Here is a 22,872-nt window from a genome sequence, read left to right as displayed (position 1 = left end):
GGCAGAAATTAATAACCGAGGGAAAAACACGTCCTTTAGGCATGTTTTATTGTTTTTATTTTTTTAATTGCAGGTCAAAAGAGCGTCACAAGGGAGCCAAGTGTGCATGGTAGGCATCTAGCAGTCTTATTTGTCCTAAATAACCTGACTTTGAATGTATTGTATTTTTTTATAGAAAGGGAAGGAAGAGGAAAAACAAATATATAAATAGTCTATTAACACACTGAGAGCAGTCTTCATCACTTCATCGTCTGTATTTTGTATCATTTATCATCTACCCATCTCCTTTATTGTAAATTATTATGTTATAGTTCCTGTTAGTTGCAGTATACATTCAGAATAATACAACAAACTGTAGGTAGTAAAAATGTGTGTTTCTGAAGGACTTTGTGATGTTTCCTTTTGACTTTTGGGATGCAAAATGTCATCACTTCATCATAGTCTACTCACGTTTAACTAACAAATCCATCTGTATAATATGTTTATAGTACTTCAATCAATCATTGTGTATATCCTGCTCCACCTGTATATATGGTCTCAACTGTACATAGGTTTTGATCTGTAAATATTGACCATATGCTGTAAAAAACAACCTGTACCATACTACTTATATACCACACTATTTATGGCGCGTGCAGTTACTGCCTATTGCACTTCTGGTTAGATGCTGAACTGCATTTCGTTGCTCTGTACCCGTACATGTGTAATGACAATAATGACAAAGTTGAATCTAATATATCTTTGCAGTTTTCTTAGAATTTCACCTCATGTAAATGTAGTTACTTCTCCATTACCTCAATATTATTATCATTGCCTGATCAAGTATTTGCTACCTATTAGAGGCCAAGCTTTTCAACCACCAAATATAACTTTTCTTTAGATTGCAACATACTGTACACTCACTTGCCAGTTCATTAGGTACATATCAGTTGGTTACATATTTAAAAGAAGTACAGCTGGTTCCCTGGTTCCTGCAGCGTGTAAGGGCTTATATCCTACCAACGTGTGGAATAACACAGTTTGACATTTGTGATGGCTGTCATTAATGTAGGGAACTGTTATTTGCCTTTTGACATCTAATCTAAGTGTGAACCGACCGGATTAACCTGGACAAAAAATTAGCCGTGTGTGTAAAACATATGAACTGTGAAATTATTAGCTAAATGTAAACAATCATAATTCGAGGTTGCAATAAATACCCACCCAAAAACATTCACCCATGATGTAAATGCACACCAATGTAATGCTCTGAAGAAAATTGCAAAACACTGATAAAGTAACTTATTCACCAAGTTTATTTCTTGTGCAGAGTGGAACAAAACTGTTATAATACAGATTATACCCAGAATATCCCAAACTTATTCTACTGACAATGATCATTTATTCCCAACTGCACAATAAGACGTTTGCTCTGTTAGAGATTTCACCTGAAGGTTGGAAAATCATCCGTTCCCCATCATGAAGCAATGGACCGCGTTATGTGAACTTTAAAGAAAACAGTACACAACATCTCCTCGTTACAATACTTAACCATAACTAAACAACTTATCCAAGAACTACATACAAAACGAAAGGCACAACAAAATATGAAGAATAGACAGATATTTAGAAGTACGCTGTTTTCTTCCCAAGTTTTAAATGAAAAGTTATTACCACTCATGTCTGCAGTTAAGTATGGAGCTAGAGCACAGAGCTGAACAGCTTAGAATTAAGACAGGAAAAGGAGAAACCACTTGTAAGTCTCCAAAGTCCATATATAGACATCTACCAACGTCTCTCAAGAGACTTGGTAGACAAACAAAAAGTACTGTTGTACCCAAAATGTGAAACTATGTCTCTAAGCAAAATAAAATAACATTAGAACAGAGTCATTTGACAGTGAAAAATGATGGAAGCAGGTATGTATACTTCTTAAATACGCCTGGATATTAAATTGTGTGAACGGGACCGAGGGGGTCATCGGCTGGTCCAGAGAGATGCTCAGGTCGAGTAATCACAGACAGGGTGCAAAAGTCATTCCTTGTCATCTTCCTCCTTGCCGTCTACTCCCTCTTCTCCTTCCTCGTCTCCCAGGTCACACTGTAATCCCTCTTCGCCAATCTCATCGTGCACCATGTATCCCTCGTCCTCTTCGTCTTCTCCAACTTCAAACCCTTCCTCCTCTTCCTGGTTTTCGAGCTCCTCCATCTTTTCCTGCTCCTCCTCATCTCCTCCTGCTGCTGCTGTTGTTGCTGCTGTTGTTGTTGTTGTTGATTCCGCAGCTTCAGCTTCTGCAGCTTCAGCTTCTGCAGCTTCCGTTCCAGCTTCCCCCTCGGCAACCTCTTTACTCGACTCTCCCTCAGCCACAGGCTCATCGTTGCCCGGCGCCGCGTCTGTCTGACCGTCCGCTGCCTCGCCGGTTAACTCCAGCTCCGACACGTCCATCGCCATGGAGTCGTCTGGATCTTGGTCGTCCTGGTTTCCAGTGAACGGGTTTTCGCCCTGAGAAGGAAATGATATCCATGAGACGACGATTCAAACCTGAGATTTTTTTTCACCCTCCATTAGACACCTTATTGTTATTATAGCCTTACCACAAAATTATGTTTGGCAAGTCTAAGATTAGCAGCACAGTGATAACAAGAGAGGAGCAGGAATATGAGCATCGATAAACTGAGCCATTAAACTGTGAAGGCGCTAGTAGCTATAAAATTTTTTAAATTAACAGTACATAATGAGTTTAAAATTGGTGCACAACAATATAAAGATTATTGCACAGGTTTTAGTACCCAGCTGCTCCTCACACTGATAGTTTGTGTTCTGATAGACTGATAATCTTTTCGCTAATGACAAGGGCACAAATGCAGTGTGGCCTGACGCTGCTAGCTCTCGTCTAGTACAGTGTCCAGATCTGGAAGCACAGTACCCACTATTCTCCATGCTATTTTTTAACACCGAGGCCAGGTAGCTTCATTTGAGAATGAAATAAATAAATAATAAGTGCTATAGTATTCACACAATTCAGAACATTTTAGTATTTCATTATCTTGGTCTCATTTTCTTTGTGCTGTAATAGTAATACGAATGGGTGAGACACCACAATAGCATTGGCAACATGAAACCAGAGAGGAATATGTTCTAGTTTCACATTCTCCTCATCTGAAAAAGCAAATACCACAAACGAAATCCATATCAAGTACTTTCTTTCATTGCCAGCTCGTGTACATACCTTGAGGTAGCTCTCCAGCTTCTTGCCAATGAGTTTGTGGTTTAAGATGCTACGAGCGACTGACAGACAGGCCCGCTTGGACTGCTCCATCATACCCTTGAATCACACAAGACAAGAGTTCCAGGTTTTACACATGACAATTTGACAATGTTATTTGCATTTTGTTTGGGCCTTCCCACAATTTCCAGCTGAGGAGCAGTACATTTATTCAGTGTGTGATCCTTCATACCTTGCGGTTGTAGTTATGGTCGGGAGACTTGATGTGTTTCTGTATCAGGTGAGGCTGCATGGGAATGAAAAGGTCACACGCTGCACAGTGAGCAGCCTCCACCTTCCTCATGAAGTGCTCCATACCGAGATCTACATAGGCGTGTGAGATACATCTCCAGTGAGCAATCACTTAAAATCTCTTTCTATTTTTGGTACATTAACACGTACAGAGCTGCTGCTGCTGCTGCTGCTGCTACTTACCCCTGGTGACATCCTGCTCTTTGTACACCTGGCAGATGGCTGCACTGTGGTTTTCCAACTGGCTGACTCGCTCTTCTGTCTTCTTAAACTTGTTTTGCAAATACTCCTACAAAACAAACAGCAAAGCACTGATTAGTTTAGAACGTCATGCGTATCAATGGTTGTAGTGATTTTAATGAGTGTACAAAAACTGCTGTCAAATAACTCTATATGTTAATGTTTAAAATAGAAATGACTTAACTCTAACACTGGAAAGCAGCAGTTCTTAGAACATTACCACAAGATAAGACAGTGCAACTGTAAAGGACTGTGGTAACTGCGGTGAGATTGTGTTGCCTGCTCATAATAAATCTTTCAATCCATACAGAGAGCGAGCAGTCACAACATCCATATTACGGAAACTGACTCTGCAGCATAAATATCTGCAACGACTGGGAAAACCTATTCAACTAAAAAACAAAAAAAAACCCTGCAGCACAAACGCAATGGTATTTACAATTATAACACGCATCTATTTGACACAGTGAATGTGACTTGTTAATTTAATCTCAGTTACCTGTAAGAAGTCTGTGGTGGGCTTGGACAACTGGCCAGAGAGGAACTTAAAGTGGTCTTTGTGGAAGCGACTCTCAAGATGAGTTTCCATTTCTTCCTTGTAGAACGAACGGAACTTGCACACAGAACACGCAAACATCACCCTGGAAAGACAAGATGATAAAAGATCAGCCCTATAGTCCATCAGCAAAAAGAAGTACAGCGAAATAGGGAACTAAATCCATAGTCAAATTATATTTTTGTATTCATCTCCAGGGAAGTGTCCTCTCACCTTTCCAGGAATCCTCTTCTCTTCCTCATTTTTGGGTGCTTGTCTTGACTTTGAGCTGGGCTCGGTTTGCCCTGCAGCTTTTTCTTCTCCTCCTGTTTGGATGCTGCTAATCGGGAGCAAAAGAGCATGAGCATACTCGCACAGTAGAGGCTGACGTACAAAACTTAGGATAAGAAAATACAATAAGTGAAGAGCCACTGGAGTCAAGCTCACCTTTATCTTCATCTTCAGTAGGTTTCTCCTCCTGTTAAGAAAGGTTTTACATTATTCATAACTTGAATTGCAGCATTGGCAAGTTGTAGTATACATCCAGAATAACACAACAAACTGTAGGTAGTAAAACGTGTTTCTGAAGGACTTTGTGATGTTTCCTTTGACTTTTGGGATACAAAATCTCATCACTTCATCATTTCATGTTTTTATCTGTAACATTAAGTTGATATATTTACAATAACTCCAATTAAAATGTGAACTTCTGCTTAATACCGTCTCAGTTCCTGTGTTTATTGCATGATTCTTTGTCAGTGCTATAGATCAACATTGTTTCTTTGTCATTTGCACCGTTATGTTTTTCACATAAAGCAAGAGCATCTAATTTAATAACATTTACAGCGTTAAAGCTTTCATAAGCCATTAGTTTCAGTTCACATTGACCTACTCACCGCAGCAACAGTCTTTGGTTCACCGTCATCTCCATTTTTCTGTGGTTGCTCTGTGATAACAAGGCATAAGCGTTAAACCAAGTCAGTAATAAGTTTCTTTTGATAACGCCACTAATCTATTTCGGAAATACCTTGTGCAGCGTCCGAGTCTGCGCTCTCTGTCTTGTTAATTTTTGACTCCGGCTCGTCGGCCGCAGTGAGGGTCTGCTTTCTCTTCTTCTGACCATCACGTTGTGGCTTCATCTGCTACAGTACACAAAAATTAATTTGCACTCTCAAACGCACTGTCTGAATAAATAAAGAAACATGCTGCCATAATCAATACATCCATGAATTCTAGACCCTGCGCTCAGCAGGGCCAATTAGCAATTCAGACATGTCTTTCTTCTAGCTGGGAACTGGGACACCAATAGTGTTAACCTTATTTTAGGACTATCCAGGAGTGGGGCAAAGGAAAAGAAAAACAATGTAAATGGTCCACAAAGCAAAATCAACATCCCCACAGCTAACCAAGGCTGAGGTGGGCAGGGAGAAGGGTCTTTAGAAAAACAGGCAGTTCCATGTGACTGACCACATCAATTGAGAGGCCTGATGGGCAAGTGATACCTCAGGTGTTTATTGGGGATTATTTGTGACTAACTGTTTTACATAGCAAGTAGCTGGCATTAACATATTATTAGCACAAACTTGTCAGTTTGTTGAGGACACAATAAGGAGGGAATCAGAAAGGGCTTAACCTTTGCCCGGTGTCTGAGGAGGCCTTATTTGGCTGGAGGTACTTACTTTGTTGAGGGGTCTCTTGCGGCCTCGCTGGCGGCCAGCCCGTGGGCCCCCTCCAAAATGCCTCCCAGGAAAGTCGTGAGGCCCTTGAGTAGAACCCTGGAAGCCCCCACTCTCAGGGTACATGCGGTTGGACAGGAGGGATGGGAGCTTTCCTCTACCACCTCCTGGAGAGTGGCCGCGGTGGGACTGGCCACCACTACCACTTCCCCGCAAACCTCCGCCTAATGGAGTGGGGTCAGATCTGCGGCTTCCAAACCCTCCTCCAGCTCCTCGACCCCCGGCACTTCCACCCCTTCTGGGGGAACGTCGGCCTGCTCCGGCCCATCCACCACCTCCAGAACCTCCTCCCTGGGCACTGCCGAAGGAGTCTCTCATATTCTGTCGCATTTTAGCGACTCCATAGGAAGAGGAGGGGCTGTCAAAGCTGCCTCCTCCCCCTAGCCCAAATCCCCCTCCGAAGCCTGAGCCTCCTCGCTGACCCAACAGCATGCTGTCACCACGGCCATCACCAAAACCATAGCTACTGCCGCCAGATCTGTAGAGATCTCGGGAGGAGGTGAGAGCGGAGGTGCGTGAGTCGAATGACTCGTACTGGTCATACCTGCAGGAGGGAGGAGGGAGGGAGAGGGTTGATAGAGAAGAGCAGAGAGCAAAGGAGGCAGGGAGGGCAGCCAGGTTTGGATTTCTCCACCTGCTATTCCTTCTCCTCCATGGTCTTGCTTTCTCTGTGTTTCTTGTTACCCCAGCTTTATTTCATAAACCACATTTGATCAAAAATTGATGATCCTAAACAACTTTACACTCTGCTTGTGGTCTTTTAGTAAATAGCAATATTTTATCTGGCGTTTCCTGCAGAGGCAGTCTCTTTTATCCCCTGTTCCTATATCATGGAAACATTGAAGAGACATGTCCATGTCTCATCAGAACCTGTGATGTCTTGACAGGGGCAAGATGTAAAATGTCCTGGGAAGTGACTCAATTAGTGAATACTGAAGAGTGGGGAGATAAATAAACTGGGCATGTTTAAAAGGGTAAGGGTGTTTTTACAAATACAGCAAGCATTATTTAATACACATTTCAGCTTGACAAAATAATATCAGGCCTGAAAACTCATCTCTCCTGTGTTACCTAAAGCCAGAACACAGGGTTAGGACACATGGAGAATGAGAGAAACAATGTGCGTGAACACATAAACACAAAGTCCGGAGAAAGGCAATGTTGAAAGAGATGGACTGGCTTCATATGCAAAGATGTCTGTTACAGATAAAACAGTTGTTCTGTAAATGCACCCTCAGTGGGGGGGGGACCATGCATTTCTCACGATGTCTAAGGTATCAAGGGACCACAATACTTTCTACAAACACTTGGGACAATCCTCCAAATAGCAAACTGGGAGCAAACAAAGCTTCCTCAGATGCTGAGGCATTCGAATGCAACCTGGGAGCAACTTACACCCGTTTATCACATATATTGAGGCCAACATATTTTCACCAAGGCAAGGTGTGACAACAAACAGCCCAATTTGTCGGACCAACCTCACCGTTCTCAAACAACGGCAGCTCTCGTAGTCTTACTCCACGTGGTGCATGGTCTTTTGTTTTTAATTTTGTGCATACGGGCCCACTTCAGACTACCATCTAGCAAAATACCTGTAAAACCACCAGTGGCATTAGAAGGCCTAAGCATCTTTATACAATCACTTGCTAGTTCATTAGCTACACCAGTGAAAATGAATGCATTCTAATGTAAGAGTCCTGCACTAAATCTGAGCTTCACAAAGGTTATGGTATTCAGCACTTGTTTAACATTACAGAGCTGTTGATTCAAGACTGTTTTCACCTTCATGCTCGTTCTGAACTGCACTGTTTTTGACCAACGTGTGTCTCTATTATTCTGACAATCCTATTTTAGTCAGTGGCCTTAGCTAAAAAACAAAAAAGACTTGTGTTTAATTCAATAAACACCTTTCGCTCGTACATAAACTGAACATTATAACAGTCAAGAAAGGGATTCAGCGCAGGACTGTTGTATTAAAATGCATTTGCTGTGACTAGTGTACCTAATGAACTGGGGGGTGAGTGTATATACTGTGTGTATATGTCTGCGTAATGTGAATCTTAAGAACAAACATTCAGAGACAATGCTCTAAAGCTAGCAGATGGCACATAACGGATGTGCAAATTAATTTTAGAACATGAAAGCCACAACTTGGAGGTGTAATGCTTTCACTGTGGTTAGTGTGTGTGTCACTGTGACTGGTTCCTGACTGATGAACACAGCGTTGTGGAGCAGAAAAAGAAAATAATTATTACCTGTCACCCCGCGACCCTTTCAATCCCCCCTCCAACTGAGTGAGCATGTCCAGGCGCTGGTTAATCTTGGCAATTACTGCATCTGCATGCGTGCCTGAAGATGAGAGCAGAGAGGATCCCGAGAGCCCTCTCTTCATGTGTCCTCCTCCTCCTCCTCCTCCTCCTCCTCCACCGCCTCCGCCGCCTCCTCCTCCTCCATAGCCACCAAGCCCGGACATCGAGTCCTTGTAGCCTCCCCCGTACATGTCAAAGCCACCAGAACCTAGTAACAACAGAATTCAGTTAATATGAACACTTTCACGTCGCTGACTATAATATTACCACAGGTCATTGCATACAGAGGCTTGTCATCCACTCCTCATTGTTACTGGTGGATTGTTTTTAGCTGGCCAAAGCAAGCAATTAATAATTAAGTTAAGTGTGGGAAATGTTGGCCTACTCATTTATTCTGTGATATCAAACTAACCTATATAACAGCTAATGTGTGCTAGGTGAACTGAACAGTGAACGCATCCTCTTCGTCTGATGATCATCACCTGGTTTCACCCTGTTCTATTTAAATTACTCAACTTGCAGTATCACAAGCTGTTACAACAGACACAACTTTCAGTTAATGTTTTTGTCAAGATCACCTAGCTTAAGTTTAACAGTAAAATACACTGATCAGGCACAACATTATGACCACTTTCCTAATAATATGTGGGTCTCCCTTGTGCCTCATCTGTAATTGGGGGCCTTTGGGTCCTGTGACTTGAGGGGACGGGCCTCAGTGGATCATCCCAGTTTGGGACCTAGTGAATTTGGAGGCCAGGTCAACACCTTGTACTGTTCATGTTTTTTTTTTTTAATTGTTCCTACAGCGTTATTGTGTGCGTGTCTGTGTCAGGCTGCATCCTGCTGCGGACGGCTGCTGCCATCTGGTCTAGGCGGGTGGTACGTGTCTAAGTAACATCCACATTAATGCCAGGTCCAAAAGTTTCCCAGCAGAACATTGAATCGTCACAAGATGGTCAATGTTATGTACTTCTCCTGTCAGTGGTCATAATGTTACGCCTGATCGGTGTATGAGTATCCTTGTTCAATCATGCAGGACAATAGGCGTTCACACATTTTCTCACCTCTGCTGCCTGAACCTCCACCTCCACCCCAGCTGGAGTAACCTACACAAGGAGAGATTGCATTTGTACGATCAAAATTACACCCTCTGCATTTCATATAAAACATATTAGTGTAACTAAAGCAGTTATTTGTTTAAAAAATAAAAACCAGAGCACTTTCACTTTCATGTACTGAACGTGTAAAGAGACAAAAAATGGAGAGCTGGCTTTCTCGAGCTTCTTATTAAACAAATGTGCAATCTTTATCATTTTACCAGCTTAGTGCAAACTGCAACTAGACGATTTTAATACAGCAATGTTTCAAGCGATTTAAAAAACAATTTAAGTTGTGTAAATCATTTTGATAGAGGCGGCCATTTTATTAACGAGCCTTTAAACGTCGGCTACAGCCACGTTGACTCCATTTTAAAATATTTAGACAAGCAGCATTAGAAAAGAAAAAAAAAACACATCTAACATGTCTCACACCAACGCAACGAAACGGCTATCAGCCTCTTTGTGTTAGCATGTTAGCGGACAAACAGCCTAATGGCGAAGTGGCTAGCCTGGCTAGCTGTGCGTAGTTAATGTTAAGCTAACGGGCCTAGTACGCCGCTAATAAACGTTTCATTTTCTATGAAATGACGCAATTTAATTTAATATCACTAAAACAGCAAATATACTTAAGTTTGGGTAGCCATGCTTCTATTCATTTTAAGTTACAGGCGGCTACAGGCTAGCCGCCGCTGCTGCTGCTGACCAGCTAAAACTCGGCGTTAGCTTAGCTCAACGGCTAATACACTGTGGCTCCGTTTCTCAGCAACAATGCACGCGACTAACTTAAAAAAAAAAAAAATCTACACGCATGAGGAAAAAGACGAGTGCGTAATTACCGGAACCGCCGTAGCTTCTGCCGTCCATGGTATATTAGTGCGATATTCAAACAGTACAATGGACAAAAACGCTAATGGCTCCAGCAGAGGGCACGTCTTGTCTTGAAGCAAGCTACGAATCGCTCCTCAGAGCAGGGGACAGATGTACAGACCGGTATCGACCCACCGGGAACCACGTGACCAACTAGGCCCCTGCGTCACACCCAAGTTTCATTGTAAATAATATAATATAATATAATATAATATAATAATCTTGACCAAATGGGTTAAACACTCACTTGTCAAAACATTAGGTACACTGGCGAAAACTAATGCATTCTAATACACTTTGAAAATACTTCCAATCTTAATGGGGGACAAAAACAAATCATGATGGATATCTGTATTATATCTGATATAGACTGGGTAGTGTGTTAGGAACAAAAGGATGCCACATTGTTTGATGGAAATGAAAGTTATGAACCTACATCCCGAAAAATCATCAATTAATCAAGTGAAAAAATAAAGATTTTGCCTAAATTTCATCACAGCAACTCATAATGCTACTCGGTAGGTTATATGGCCCCCATGTATGCCTGACAAGGGGCATGCTCTTAATTATTATATCTTAATTACTGTATCCCCTCCCAGATCTGGACCAGGGAATCACTGAGCCCCTGGACAGTCTGAGGTACAGCCAAGCAGCGTCAGATTGACTGAAACATAATGTCCCAGAGGTGTTATATTGGATTTAGGTCAGGCGAGCATGAGTGCCAGTCAGTGGTATCAGTTCCATCCTCCTTCAAGGAAGTGCCTGCACACTGCCGCCACATGAGGCACCCGGAGGAACCCAGGATCCACTGCAGCCAAAGAGTTTGTATTGTGACTTTTAATAGCTGACCGTATAATTCTTCTTAAGCTACAACACTTTATATTTATTTATATTTATATTTATTTTTATTTATATCACTTTATATTTTTAACATAGTTTATAGTTGTATAAACATTTTATTTCTAGTCACTTTCTATTTTTTATATAGCTTTTGTATTTTATGTTCAATGTTTGTAACTGCTACTGGATGCTTGAATTTCCCTCGGGATTAATAAAGTATATGTCTATCTATCTATCTATCTAACACTATTTAAGGGACCATTTCTTAATCAGCTCTTCTCTCATGTTAGGGTTAGGGTTAGAGAGAGAATGATGCTTATTTGTTTCTCCTCTGCAGCTCTGAACTGGATAAACCAAGCATTTTATTTGAGGGTCCCTCATGAGCCGATTCTTGGTCCAGTGTCAGTTTAATTTGTAAATGCTCCCATTTGGGTGCATTATTCAGCAACTATTTTATATAAGTTATATGCTATCAACTCGCAGTTATACACATCTGTTTCTGCAAACAACCCCACTCCAGTGAGTGTACTGTTCCCTGCTGATATCCAGTGTCTCTTTTTTCACCTCTAAATTCATTCATTCATTCATTGATCTTCTATACCCGCTTATTCCTGTTAAGGGTCACGGGGCTCTGCTGGAGCCTATCCCAGCTGTCATCGGGCGAGAGGCAGGGGTACACCCTGGACAGGTCGCCAGTCCATCACAGGGCTAACACAGAGAGACAGACAACCATTCATACACACACTCACACCTACAGCCAATTTAGAATCACCAATTAAAATAATGAGCATGTCTTTGGATGGTGGGAGGAAGCCGGAGTACCCGGAGAGAACCCACGCAGACACAGGGAGAACATGCAAACTCCACACAGAAAGGCCAGCCGGCCCATGGATTCAAACCTGGGACCTTCTCGCTGTGAGGCATCAGTGCTGTTTCACTATATTTTCAGAGAACCTGTCTGATGTGGCATGGTGTCTGCTACATGAGCTGCTTTTGAGCTTTATTTTGCTTAATATTCTTTTTTTTTTTTCAAGTTGGTATTTTACTGTGTTGTCACAGTTTGTAGGAGACCTTGTGTCCCCCCTCAAAGACGTACCAGACTATTTGTCTCTGCTGGGTTTTAGTCACCAGCTTGATGAACCATATATGTACATCAGAAAACGTTTAAATAGTTTGTCTCGCTGCTCCTCCAAACTCCTCCGAAATAAAATGAGATGACAAACTGTTACTTCCTGACACACGCCTTTCACACATACATACATATATGGTACCATGATCTCTCTGTGTGATGTGTCATGTTTCCTTCTTGACATCGTCTGCAGCAACACAGGGACCACATGAACCAGACTGTGCTCCCACGCGTATCAATGAGCCTTTTTCTGAACTTCCAGTGCCATTGTCCACGTTGAGGTCTCAGTGAAGGTTATCAGTACCCTGTCAGCCCTGTATAGTACCAACTACTCCAGTATTAATTTGTGGAGTATTTACTCAGAGGGTTTCTTTTGGTTTCTCAGGCAGTGCTCAGGTTGGTCTGATTAGTCTTATAAGCCTGTAGCTTTTTGGTTTGCTTTTTTCAAATATAGCTGAGCAACAGTATTCATATTTGTGCTTAATCAGAGGTTTTTGTAGAGGAGGAGCTAAATCTTCAGTTTATCACTATATTTACAGCACACACACACACTTTCTGTTTTATTGCTTCACTTGTTGAACTACCCCATAAACATTTTGACAGATACTTTAACATGTGTAAAATTTGAAAAAGAAACAATATCAGTGAAAGACAAATAATATATCTTGTAGATTTCCTGATAAAATCATGACACATACAGTGACACAAATTATTTCCTAGAATACTAACATCTGAAGGAGGAAGGAAGTGAACTTCTGACGTAAGATCTGCCAACTGCAGTTCTACCCACCAGCAGTCTTACTGGTAAGTTGCCAGTGAATTGCTGTTGGTTGTAACCACTGAGTAAAGATGACAGCGTGGATACAGGAGTGCAACTGACTGAATAGAAACAGAAGGATCGCAACAGTCATGTTACTGACAGGCGCTGGATACGTGCTAATGGCTCTGATCCTGTACATTTCAGGTATGACAAAATGATGAATAGCTGCAAACTAATATAAATGTTCCATGTTGCTGTGTGAGCCCCATTGTAAGGAAGAAAAAAAGACAAATTCATTTCAAAACTAAACTTACATTAAAATGTTGAAAATATATAAAATGTTCAGATGTTGGCTAATAAACACTTTTCTTAAAGGGGTGAATGGAGAAGAAAAAAGCATCTGTGTTTTAAGAGGTTCTTCAGTGGATCTGCCCTGCTCAGCTCAACAGTTCGCTTCAAACAGGAAATGGTACACTGTACATCATGATGGCCAGCATCGTGTTCAGAAAGAGCTCTTTGCAGATGAAACTCATGTGAGAGTCAACATGTCTAAAAAAGGTTTACCCACTCTAACGATCAGTGATGTGAGAGAGAATGATGCAAACCTTTACTGCTGCAGCAGCAACGCTAACGAACCAGAATTCTGTAAAGACAGAGCAGTTCAGCTCATTGTTTCAGGTACATAAGTTGTCAATAACCATTGTTTAAAGTCTAGTAGAAATATTTAATATTCAAGATGAACCACCATGTTCTCAGACCTGCAGGTAAAGGTGATTCCTGACACAGAGGGACAGACTGTAACACTGATGTGTAGCACCAGCTGTCCTCTGACTGAAAACCCTGCAGCCTACAAGTGGTACAAGAACAGAGTGTTTCTCTATGAGGACTGGTCTCCCTGGTACCAAGAGCTGGTCAGCAGTGAGGAAGCAGTCACATACTCCTGTGCTGTCAAAGGCTACAAGGATCTCAGAGCCCCTGAAGTCTCAGTGGGTGAGTAACAACAGTTAGAAACCTCTGGTATACACTTATTTTCATTGTTCACACTCTTACTATACGTCTTTGGTTTTGTTCAGATTCAGTCACTCCAACCTGCTTTAGTGTGACCTACGCTAAAGGGAGAATGTGTTCTAACCAGACGTCAGTAGATGAGTCCTGCTCCATCACATATCCCAGACATTACAGTAACGTTTACACATCTTTGACCTTCAGACCTCTTTTCTAAACATTCTTTCTGAATGAGTCACAAATTTAAGTTTATGTATGACATATCATTTCTTTAACATCACTTGAATTGAAACTGCATTTATCATTTTATAACAGAAGTAAAAGTTCAGAGGAAGTCACCAGTTGCAGTGTCCTGTACCACCAGCTGTCCAGTGTCTGACCGTCAAACTACCTATAGGTGGTACCAGAACCGACAGATCAGCGATTCAAGAAAGAGTCAAGAGTTTTCAACATCCTCTACTGAAAGTTTATCCTGTGCTGTAAAAGGTCAAGACCATCTGCTGTCTCCTGAAGTCTGTGAGTATGAATCAACTGACAAACTGAACCATGTGCTCTGACTAGGGACGCACCGAAAATTCGGCCACTGAAAAATTTTAAAGACTTTTATCACCGAAACAACACGGCAACAACCGCAGCCAGCACGGGCATGTCTGCCGTGTGGACGTATTTCAATACATAAAGTATAAATATATATATAAAGACCCACTAATAGCAATTTGCAAAACGTGTTATACTGAAATTTCAAGAGGGGTACACCTGCAAAGAATTTCTCCATGTGGGGTTTAATTTATCACCTGAAATCCAAACATCCATGCAAGAAAGTATCCCAGTGATGATAAAAACAAAAATAAAAACAAATATGCTCAGTCTAACCGCACAGTGGATCGATGCTGATTTCCAGCTGCAAAAGCTTCTGCTCCATTATTATTTAATGTACACATGAGTGGGGTCGGGGGCGGCCCCAGGCTCTTCATTTTTGGTTTTCGGTTTCGGCCAAGAATTTTCATTTCGGTGCATCCCTAGCTCTAACACATACTGTATAAATACATGATATGAAGGAACTCATGATAATATGTTGAGGACTTGTTGCTACTAGATGTCCTTCTAGTGTTCAAACAGTCAAGTCAGTCTCCAGAGACAATGAAAATAGTAAAGAGTAGATCTAACACACAGTCTGGATAGATAATGTTCAGGTAAAGATGAGGAGAAACATATCAACAGGAAGTAGACTTCACTTAATTCCCAATCTAAAGCCAACCAGGAGCATCCTCTCATTATTCACTAGACAACAAACAGTAAATACTTACTACTTACCTATAATTATATTATGACTACTGACAGTGTTTTCTGTATTTCAGGTCCTGAAGTGAACAACTGCTGGACTGTGAATTACATCAGCAGGAGAATCTGTGCTGTTAAAGGATCTTCTGTGAACATTTCCAGTGAATACTCTCATCCTCACAAGCAGCAGCCAAAGTCTAAATCATGGCATAAAGTAGAAACAAGTGGTGAGAAGCTGATTGAGGCTGCTGGTCGTGTGAAGTATCATGACATGAAGAACCGACACATCCTGACAATTAAAAACCTGAAGAAGAATGACTCAGCAGAATACAAATTCACACTCCAGAAAGATGATGATGAAGAAAGGAAACGGGATGATGTTCCTGGAGTCACTTTGGTTGTCACAGGTAATTCAGTACAATAAATAACAGTATCTTTGTCAGTATTAGTCTAACAAAGGTAACAGCAATGACTAACTGTTTGCTGTCTTAGTTTACATCCTACAGAAGTCATCAAAATCTGAGTTATGAATTAGAATTTCTCTAATTTTGCAACTTTTCTTTACGTTCGGGGCTATTTTCCCTTTTTAGTCTAAAATGAATCGATCTGAACAGTCATGAAACAGTTTAACAGTCATTTTATCATTCAGTAACAATTAGTTACCCCAGGTGTCTTCTCAACAATCTTTCAGACCTCAAAGTGCAACTGCGAAGTGCAGCGGTGACAGAGGGTCAGAGAGTCACGCTGACCTGCAGAACCAGCTGTCCTCTTCCTCGTAGCACAAACTACATTTGGTACTTCAACAGTCGACCTCTGAACCTGACACACGACCAAAGCAAACACCTGCTTCTAGATCCAGTCAGCAGTCAGGATGCAGGAAACTACTACTGTGCTGTCAAAAGCATCTCCTCCAGTGAAAAGACTCTCACTGTCCAAAGAACCACAGGAACACTAGTAGCTGCTGTAGGAGTCGGTGCTGCTCTTTTGGTTGTGATACTTCTTGGCGTCATCTACTGGTTTAGGTGAGCAACTCTCTGCTCTGTTGCAGACAAGTGACATTTATTATCTGAATCAAGTATTAATTTACACTCATTCATTCATTTCGCCAAACAGAAAGAAGAGGACTTCAGGTCAGGTTCCTACAACTGAAGCTACAGACAATACAGAACAGGTAAAGATCAATAGTTATTTTTTCAATCAATGATAATTTTTTAAAATTAATCAACTAATCTCTTAAGTTACCTCTAAATAATACCCATGACTCCTACAGTACCATTTAAAATCCAGACATGTCCATAAATTGTGTCCATTGCATTTAATAATTTGTAGTGAGTTCATATTCTACCTTGAAATCTGTGAATAAATAAAGCATTTAAAGCTTTAAATTTTATCAAATGATACGATTTATTACTAAAGGTAGGTTTTATTCACAATAGCTCAAGCTTACAGTGATTGTATCTTTAATTTTTATCTGCAAAACGTCGCTCAGTAAACACATATTGTGTTAAATGATGTATTTAAATACTATTGCACCCTCCACCCTCCCAGGAAGTTCATCATCCTATCTCCAGTGTAGAAAATTGATGATAACTAATATTACTTCTTTCTTCATCAGTTAAACGATGCTTTCATGTATGAAAACATCTCAGCTGAATCAACTCAACACGACGAGCTTCACTACAGCGAGGTCCAATTCACTAAGAACCAGACGGATTTCGTCTACGCCACCGTCCAACCACATCAGCTCAAGGAAGAGGAGCAAGCCACTTATGATGTTGTCAGCTTTAGACCCAACATGAACCCTGAGTGAGCTTACTTTAGAAGAACAACCATGGAGGCCCAGGAAAGAACTGAGCTTTGCAGGCGAATTCATTTCTTTTCATTTTTTTTTACATGACAGATATTTTATTTGTGATGATTTCTTGATGATATTTAATTGCACTGAGTCAGAGAATGGTACAAAAATATACAATGTTTTTATTTTTCCTTTATTGATTTTACTGTTATGATTATTTATGTACTGTCATTTGGAGATATTAAATGGGATGTATTAAGAGCAAGACAACAGACGCAAGAGCGATACAAGAAAATTTGCCATTAAAACATACAAGATATAACAAGATTAAAAAAAAAAAAAAAAAAAAAAAACGTCATTGCATTTCTTGTAAACTGCTATATTGCCGAGAATATCTGTGTCATAGCTATGGCCGTATCAGTTCTGTACATTTCTTACAGGAAGCTTAAAAGAGCGCTGGACAAACTTTATGCGGCGTCCGCAGTAAGATTCAAGAATAGATGTGTGATTTAAAGGTAAGACCACAACATCCAACCCTCAGTAAATAGGCAGGCAGATGATAATAAGCATGTCTCAAATAACGTTGCAGCTTTATTTGATAAAATAAGTAGATATCAAACCACATATCACACGTGGTCTTCCTGCTGCACTGCTGGGTCTCTGTGTGGGGCAGGATTCACAGCCTTGAGTCTGACGGCCTCATGCTGCGAGTCCATCTGAAGGGCAGAGAACACGGACAACTGGATGAACACATGGCAACAGTAATTTCACGGTTTGAGGTTTTGTACTTACCTGTCCAGGTTGCCCTTTGTCACTCGGCCCAGCGGTAGCAGCCACAGTTCCTCTGCATCTTTAATGACGAGGTAATGAAAACGACAAGTGTTCAAAACAGGCTCAACAACAGGATTCTGAATACAGGAAATGAAAGCACATAAACTGAAATGGCAGATTTCAGAAGCGACAGAAGTCTTATACCTTGTCCAGTAGAGGAGGAACACGGCAGGTAGGACCAGAAACAAAACAGCCAGTTTTACCACGTTCATGTGTGCTACTGCGTCCCCACGAGCTGCAGAAAGAGTTCTGTGAGTTTACAGTGCAAGAAGTTTTAAACATTTCCTGGTTCTTGTTGCACTTCACGATCTTGCTGTTTTTACACGCGCACGTTTTCCTTCTAAATACTGAGCATTTAAAAAGGAGGCATCCTCACACACAGCAATCTACAGCAACTTGGTGGCACAGTTCATCAAAGTCAGATTAAGAGCAGATGAACCAGGCACATGATCCAGCAGAGACATCTGCTTTAGTTTCAAACAGCAAGTGCTCCAAAATCTATCTTCAGGAACGTTTAAAGCCATGCTCACCTTCGACAGTGAGAGCCTTCTCATGTGAGCTTATGTTCTGGGGACTTTCGACGGCACAGGAGTAGTTTCCCTCATCCTCACTGCTGACTGGATCCAGAAGCAGGTGTTTGCTTTGGTCGTGTTTCAGGTTCAGAGGTCGACCGTTGAAGTACCAAATGTAGTTTGTGTCACCAGGAAGGGGACAGCTGGTACTGCAGGTCAGTGTGACTCTCTGACCCTCTGTCACCACTGCAGAAGGATTGACAGTCACTTTCAGCCCTGAAAGATGATTAGATTGCAATGTAAGAAAAAATAAGAATTAAAGGGAAAAAAATTCACACTGTTTAATCATTTGTCTGCCTACTGAATAAACTGATATTAAAGTTACCGAGCACAGTGCAGGCAGTGAAGGGTCCAGAAAACTTGACAATTGAATTAGAATTGTTTCATATTTGACTCATGTCCGTCACAATGTGATTTTGAACATGAATTTTCTGATCCAAAACTGGCAAAGAGCAATGATACACAGACCAGGCATAACATTATGACCACCTTCCTAATATTGTGTAGGTCTCCCTTGTGACTCCAAAACAGTTGTGACTCATCAGAGAATGGACATGGGCCTTCAGAGGGTGTCCTGTGGTGTCTGTCAATAGACTAGTCCTATGGGTTGATGAGTGGGGCCTCTGTGGATCATCCCACAGATACTTGATCAGTTTGGGATCTAGTGAATTTGGAGGCCAGGTCAACACCTTGTGCTGTTCTTCATGTTTTTTTGAGTTGCTCCTAAAGCGTTTTTTGTGTGTGTGCCTGTTTTAGGCTGCATCATCCTGTGTCATTGCTATGGGGTGGGGGTGCCTGGTCTGGTCTAGGTGGGTGCTACATGTCTAAGTAACATCCACACGAATGAATGCCAGGTTCAGAAGTTTCCCAGCAGAACATTGTATTGTCACAAGATGGTCGATGTTATTCACTTCTCCTGTCAGTGGTCATAATGTTATGCCTGATTGTTGACTATTTCTATGCACTTTCAGTAACTAAATACCTCAGTGGGAGGAAACATAACAAGTCTACCTACGTTAATGAACATTTTATGTTAAAGCATTTTCCCATAAGGATGGATTCTGGTGTAACATAAAACATAAATCAAACTTTTCTCTGGTCTCGTTTAAATAATGAGCTGAACCAGTCTTCACTTAATGATATTTAAGTATTCTAGCTCAAGCATTACCTGTGACAACTAACAGCACTCCAGGTAAATCTGACCGGTCACGTAGGACGAGGTTCAGTTTGTATTCTGCAGAGTCGTTCCTCTGTACGTTGTCAAGCATCAGGGTGTCCTTCGTACCATGAAGGTCAGGATAGTTTTCAGTGGTACCAGATAAAAACAGCAACTGTGCGCCATCATCCTCCTCATCACTTCTCTTTATTTTAGACCATGATCCGGTAGAACGGTATGAGTTTGTACTTGTAATGTTGACCGAAGAACCTTCCAGTTCACAGATTCTCACACGATCATAATTCATCTTCCAGCAGCGCTCCCCATGAAAGCCTGAAATATAAAATACAGCTTCAGTAGCAGCTTTGTTGGTGACACGACTTGACGATGATAAAATAAAATTAAAAAAAATTAAAAAATTTGGATCATAACTAAGGTGGATGTTCATGAGATGCTGTCCACGTAAGAGTTTATCCTCAACATATGTCTGCTGTTAAAACAAAGAGGTCCTCTATCACTCTCTCACAAGGATAACACAATTTTGTAAGATTCTCTCATTATCATAAATAGTGTTATAGAATATTAAGTGTTTCTGTTGTGTTCAAATGCTGATGTTTCCTGTTGACCTGTGGACGTGGAGATGTTTAATACAAGTGCCAAAAAGATTCATACTCACATATGTCATCAGAGTGCAGATCTTCATTGTTTTTTAGAGCACAGGAGATGCTGTCGCCGTAGGAGCCGAAAACTTGGACGTCTTGACTCTGGCAGTCAAAGAATACCTTCCTGTTCCAGTACCAGGTAAAGGCAGTGTGAGGCTCCGCCACAGGACAGCTGGTGTTACAGGTCAGTGTGAAGTAGTTATTCTTTCTAGTCATCTGAACATGCATGTCTGTTTGGAGACGATAAACACGATCTTTATAACCAGGCCCAGTTATAGTAAATAACATTGACCATTTTGTGACAATTCAATGTTCTGCTAGGGAAACTTTCGGACCCGGCATTCATTCACCAGATCCCAAACTGATCGAGTATCTGTGGGATGAGCTACAGAGGCCCCTCCCCTCAAACCATAGGACCCAAAGTAACAACATGCTGTTCCCAGACACCACAGGACACCCTCAGAAGGCCCATGTCCATTCTCTGATGAGTCACAAGTGTTTTGGAGGCACAAGGGAGACCTACACAATATTAGGAAGGTGGTCATAATGTTATGCCTGATTGGTGTATATCTAGAAGTGAATGATGTTTTGTGTGGATACTTCACCTCTGGGATATGTGATGGAGCAGGACTCATCTACTGACGTCTGGTTAGAACACATTCTCCCTTTAGCGTAGGTCACACTGAAGCAGGTCGGAGTGACTGAATCTGAACAAAACCAGAGACGTATAGTAAGAGTGTGAAAATAAATGTTTAACAGAGGTTTGTAATAATTGCACTCACCCACTGAGACTTCAGGGGCTCTGAGATCCTCGTAGCCTTTGACAGCACAGGAGTATGAGACTGCTTCCTCACTGCTGACCAGCTCTTGGTACCAGGGAGACCAGTCCTCATAGAGAAACTCTCTGTTCTTGTACCAGATGTAGGCTGCAGGCTTTTCAGTCAGAGGACAGCTTGTCCTACACATCAGAGTCACCATCTCTCCCTCTGTGGCAGGAATCACCTTTACCTGCAGATCTGAGAAAACGGGAGCTAAAATGAGAAATCGTAAACAAATATCAGCCTCTTTACTCATAACTTGCAGCTGCCGTACCTGCAACGCGGAGCTCAATCCTGTTCTGCCAGCAGAGATCTGGGTTGTCAGCAGTTTCTTTGCAGCAGTAAAGCTTGGCATCACTCTCTCTCACCGCTTTGATTGTTAGATTGTAGTTACTCTCTGCTGACATGTTGTACGTTAAATCATCTTTGTAGAGCTCGTTCAAGACAAACTTGGAGTTGTTCTCGAGCAGGGTGTACCATTTCATGCTTTCGGTCAGATGTTGGTCTGAGCAGGGCAGATTCACTAGAGAACCTCTCAGTATACAGATGCTGCTTTTTTGTCCCAGAATCCCTTTAACAGAAGCACATTTATGTAATACTAGATGTTAACACATAATATTAGTATGACATAGTGTTTTAGACATTTAAAAAATGTATATGAGGTGTTCCTGTTTGTGTTTTATGTCAATCTTACATTTTAACACAATATTGTAACATGATTTGATGAATCTTCAGTTTTTAAATTGCGTTTAAAAGGGAATTACTGTTTTTTTACAACCTGGACCTTATTTCTGGCATAAAACATGATCGTTTTACTCACCCATATAACTTTGGTGCCATTTGGAGTCATCTGGAAAATATTTAGCTCCAGCAGAGCGTTGCGTATATCCATATAGTGGGAGTGAATGGGGCACCGAAACGCAGCCTCTAAAAAACGCATTATCTGGCGCGAAACTCGTTCAGTTCACCAATATTTTGTTATGATACGCTAGTGCTATTCCTCGTTGAGTCCGGAGTTACCTGTTGTCATCATCCGGGGTCTGTAGATTGACCTACTAACTTCTGACCTGGATGATGTCATCTCTGAGCATCATCCAGGACCCCGCAACGGTCGGCTTGTGTACTTGTAATTTGCTACTGCTAGTTTTTTGCAACATGGCTGAATATTTTTCCGATTCTGGGGTTGTTTATGGTGGACGTCCTCACCGTTTTGAGCCAGAGTATACATATGGGGAGCTCGTTGAAAGGACGATGTGGAGGCAGAGAGAGGAACAGTTGGCCAATGAACAACAAACCGCTGTGAATAGATAACAGGCAGACAGCTCCGGACTTAACAGGGAATAGCACTAGTGTATCATAACAAAATATTGTTGAAATTATGTTGTGGCGCTCTGCTGGATCTAAATATCTTCTGAACGACTTCAAATGACACCAAAGTTATATGGGTGAGTAAACAGTCGTATTGTATGCCAGAAATAAGGTCCAGGTTGTAAAAAACGGTAATTCCCCTTTAAACACAGATAATGAAATGCATACCTGAGATGTACAGGATGAAACCCACAAACACCATGTCAGCGTCTGACAGCTGCATCGCTTCCCGTGTCTGATGAGAAAACAAACAGAACACTTTTTGCATCTGCGTTTTCAAACTGCATGCGTTAAAACGGTGATGTGAACAAATATGTAAAATGTAACTCACCCGTCCAAAGTAACAGTGACCCCTTAGCAAAGTGTGGGTGT

At 41.4% G+C, this 22,872-nt stretch overlaps 1 protein-coding gene across 2 annotated transcripts; it reads right to left on the bottom strand.

The window, feature by feature from the left end:
• Positions 1-1,277: 1,277 nt before the first annotated feature.
• akap8l (A kinase (PRKA) anchor protein 8-like) lies at positions 1,278-10,365 on the bottom strand. 2 transcript variants are annotated; one of them, XM_084558941.1, is made up of 13 exons: positions 10,253-10,365; positions 9,381-9,422; positions 8,263-8,524; positions 5,951-6,551; positions 5,299-5,413; positions 5,168-5,217; positions 4,719-4,749; positions 4,506-4,611; positions 4,236-4,377; positions 3,680-3,785; positions 3,438-3,568; positions 3,209-3,304; positions 1,278-2,481 (listed from the first exon to the last, which is right to left on the bottom strand). In XM_084558941.1, exons 1-13 carry the CDS (start codon positions 10,278-10,280, stop codon positions 2,014-2,016), a joined length of 2,178 nt encoding a protein of 725 aa, XP_084415067.1. In that variant the 5' UTR covers positions 10,281-10,365; the 3' UTR covers positions 1,278-2,013. The 2 variants fall into 2 exon arrangements, with proteins under 2 accessions (XP_084415067.1, XP_084415068.1); XM_084558942.1 differs by having other exon boundaries at positions 4,506-4,608.
• Between the last annotated feature and the right edge of the window lie 12,507 nt (positions 10,366-22,872).

The sequence above is a fragment of the Chelon labrosus genome (assembly GCF_963514085.1).
Source record: "Chelon labrosus genome assembly, chromosome: 2".
Taxonomy (NCBI): Eukaryota; Metazoa; Chordata; class Actinopteri; order Mugiliformes; family Mugilidae; genus Chelon; species Chelon labrosus.
This window is presented reverse-complemented; position numbering and strand designations above follow the sequence as displayed.

Excerpts from the sequence above, each read along its gene's own strand:
- akap8l (XM_084558941.1), bottom strand. The coding sequence starts at position 10,280 with ATGGACGGCAGAAGCTACGGCGGTTCCG. Across the intron at positions 6,552-8,262 it reads AAAGGGTCGCGGGGTGACAG|GTATGACCAGTACGAGTCAT; the intron begins GTAATAATTATT and ends TCCCTCCTGCAG. Across the intron at positions 4,612-4,718 it reads TACTGAAGATGAAGATAAAG|CAGCATCCAAACAGGAGGAG; the intron begins GTGAGCTTGACT and ends GCTCCCGATTAG.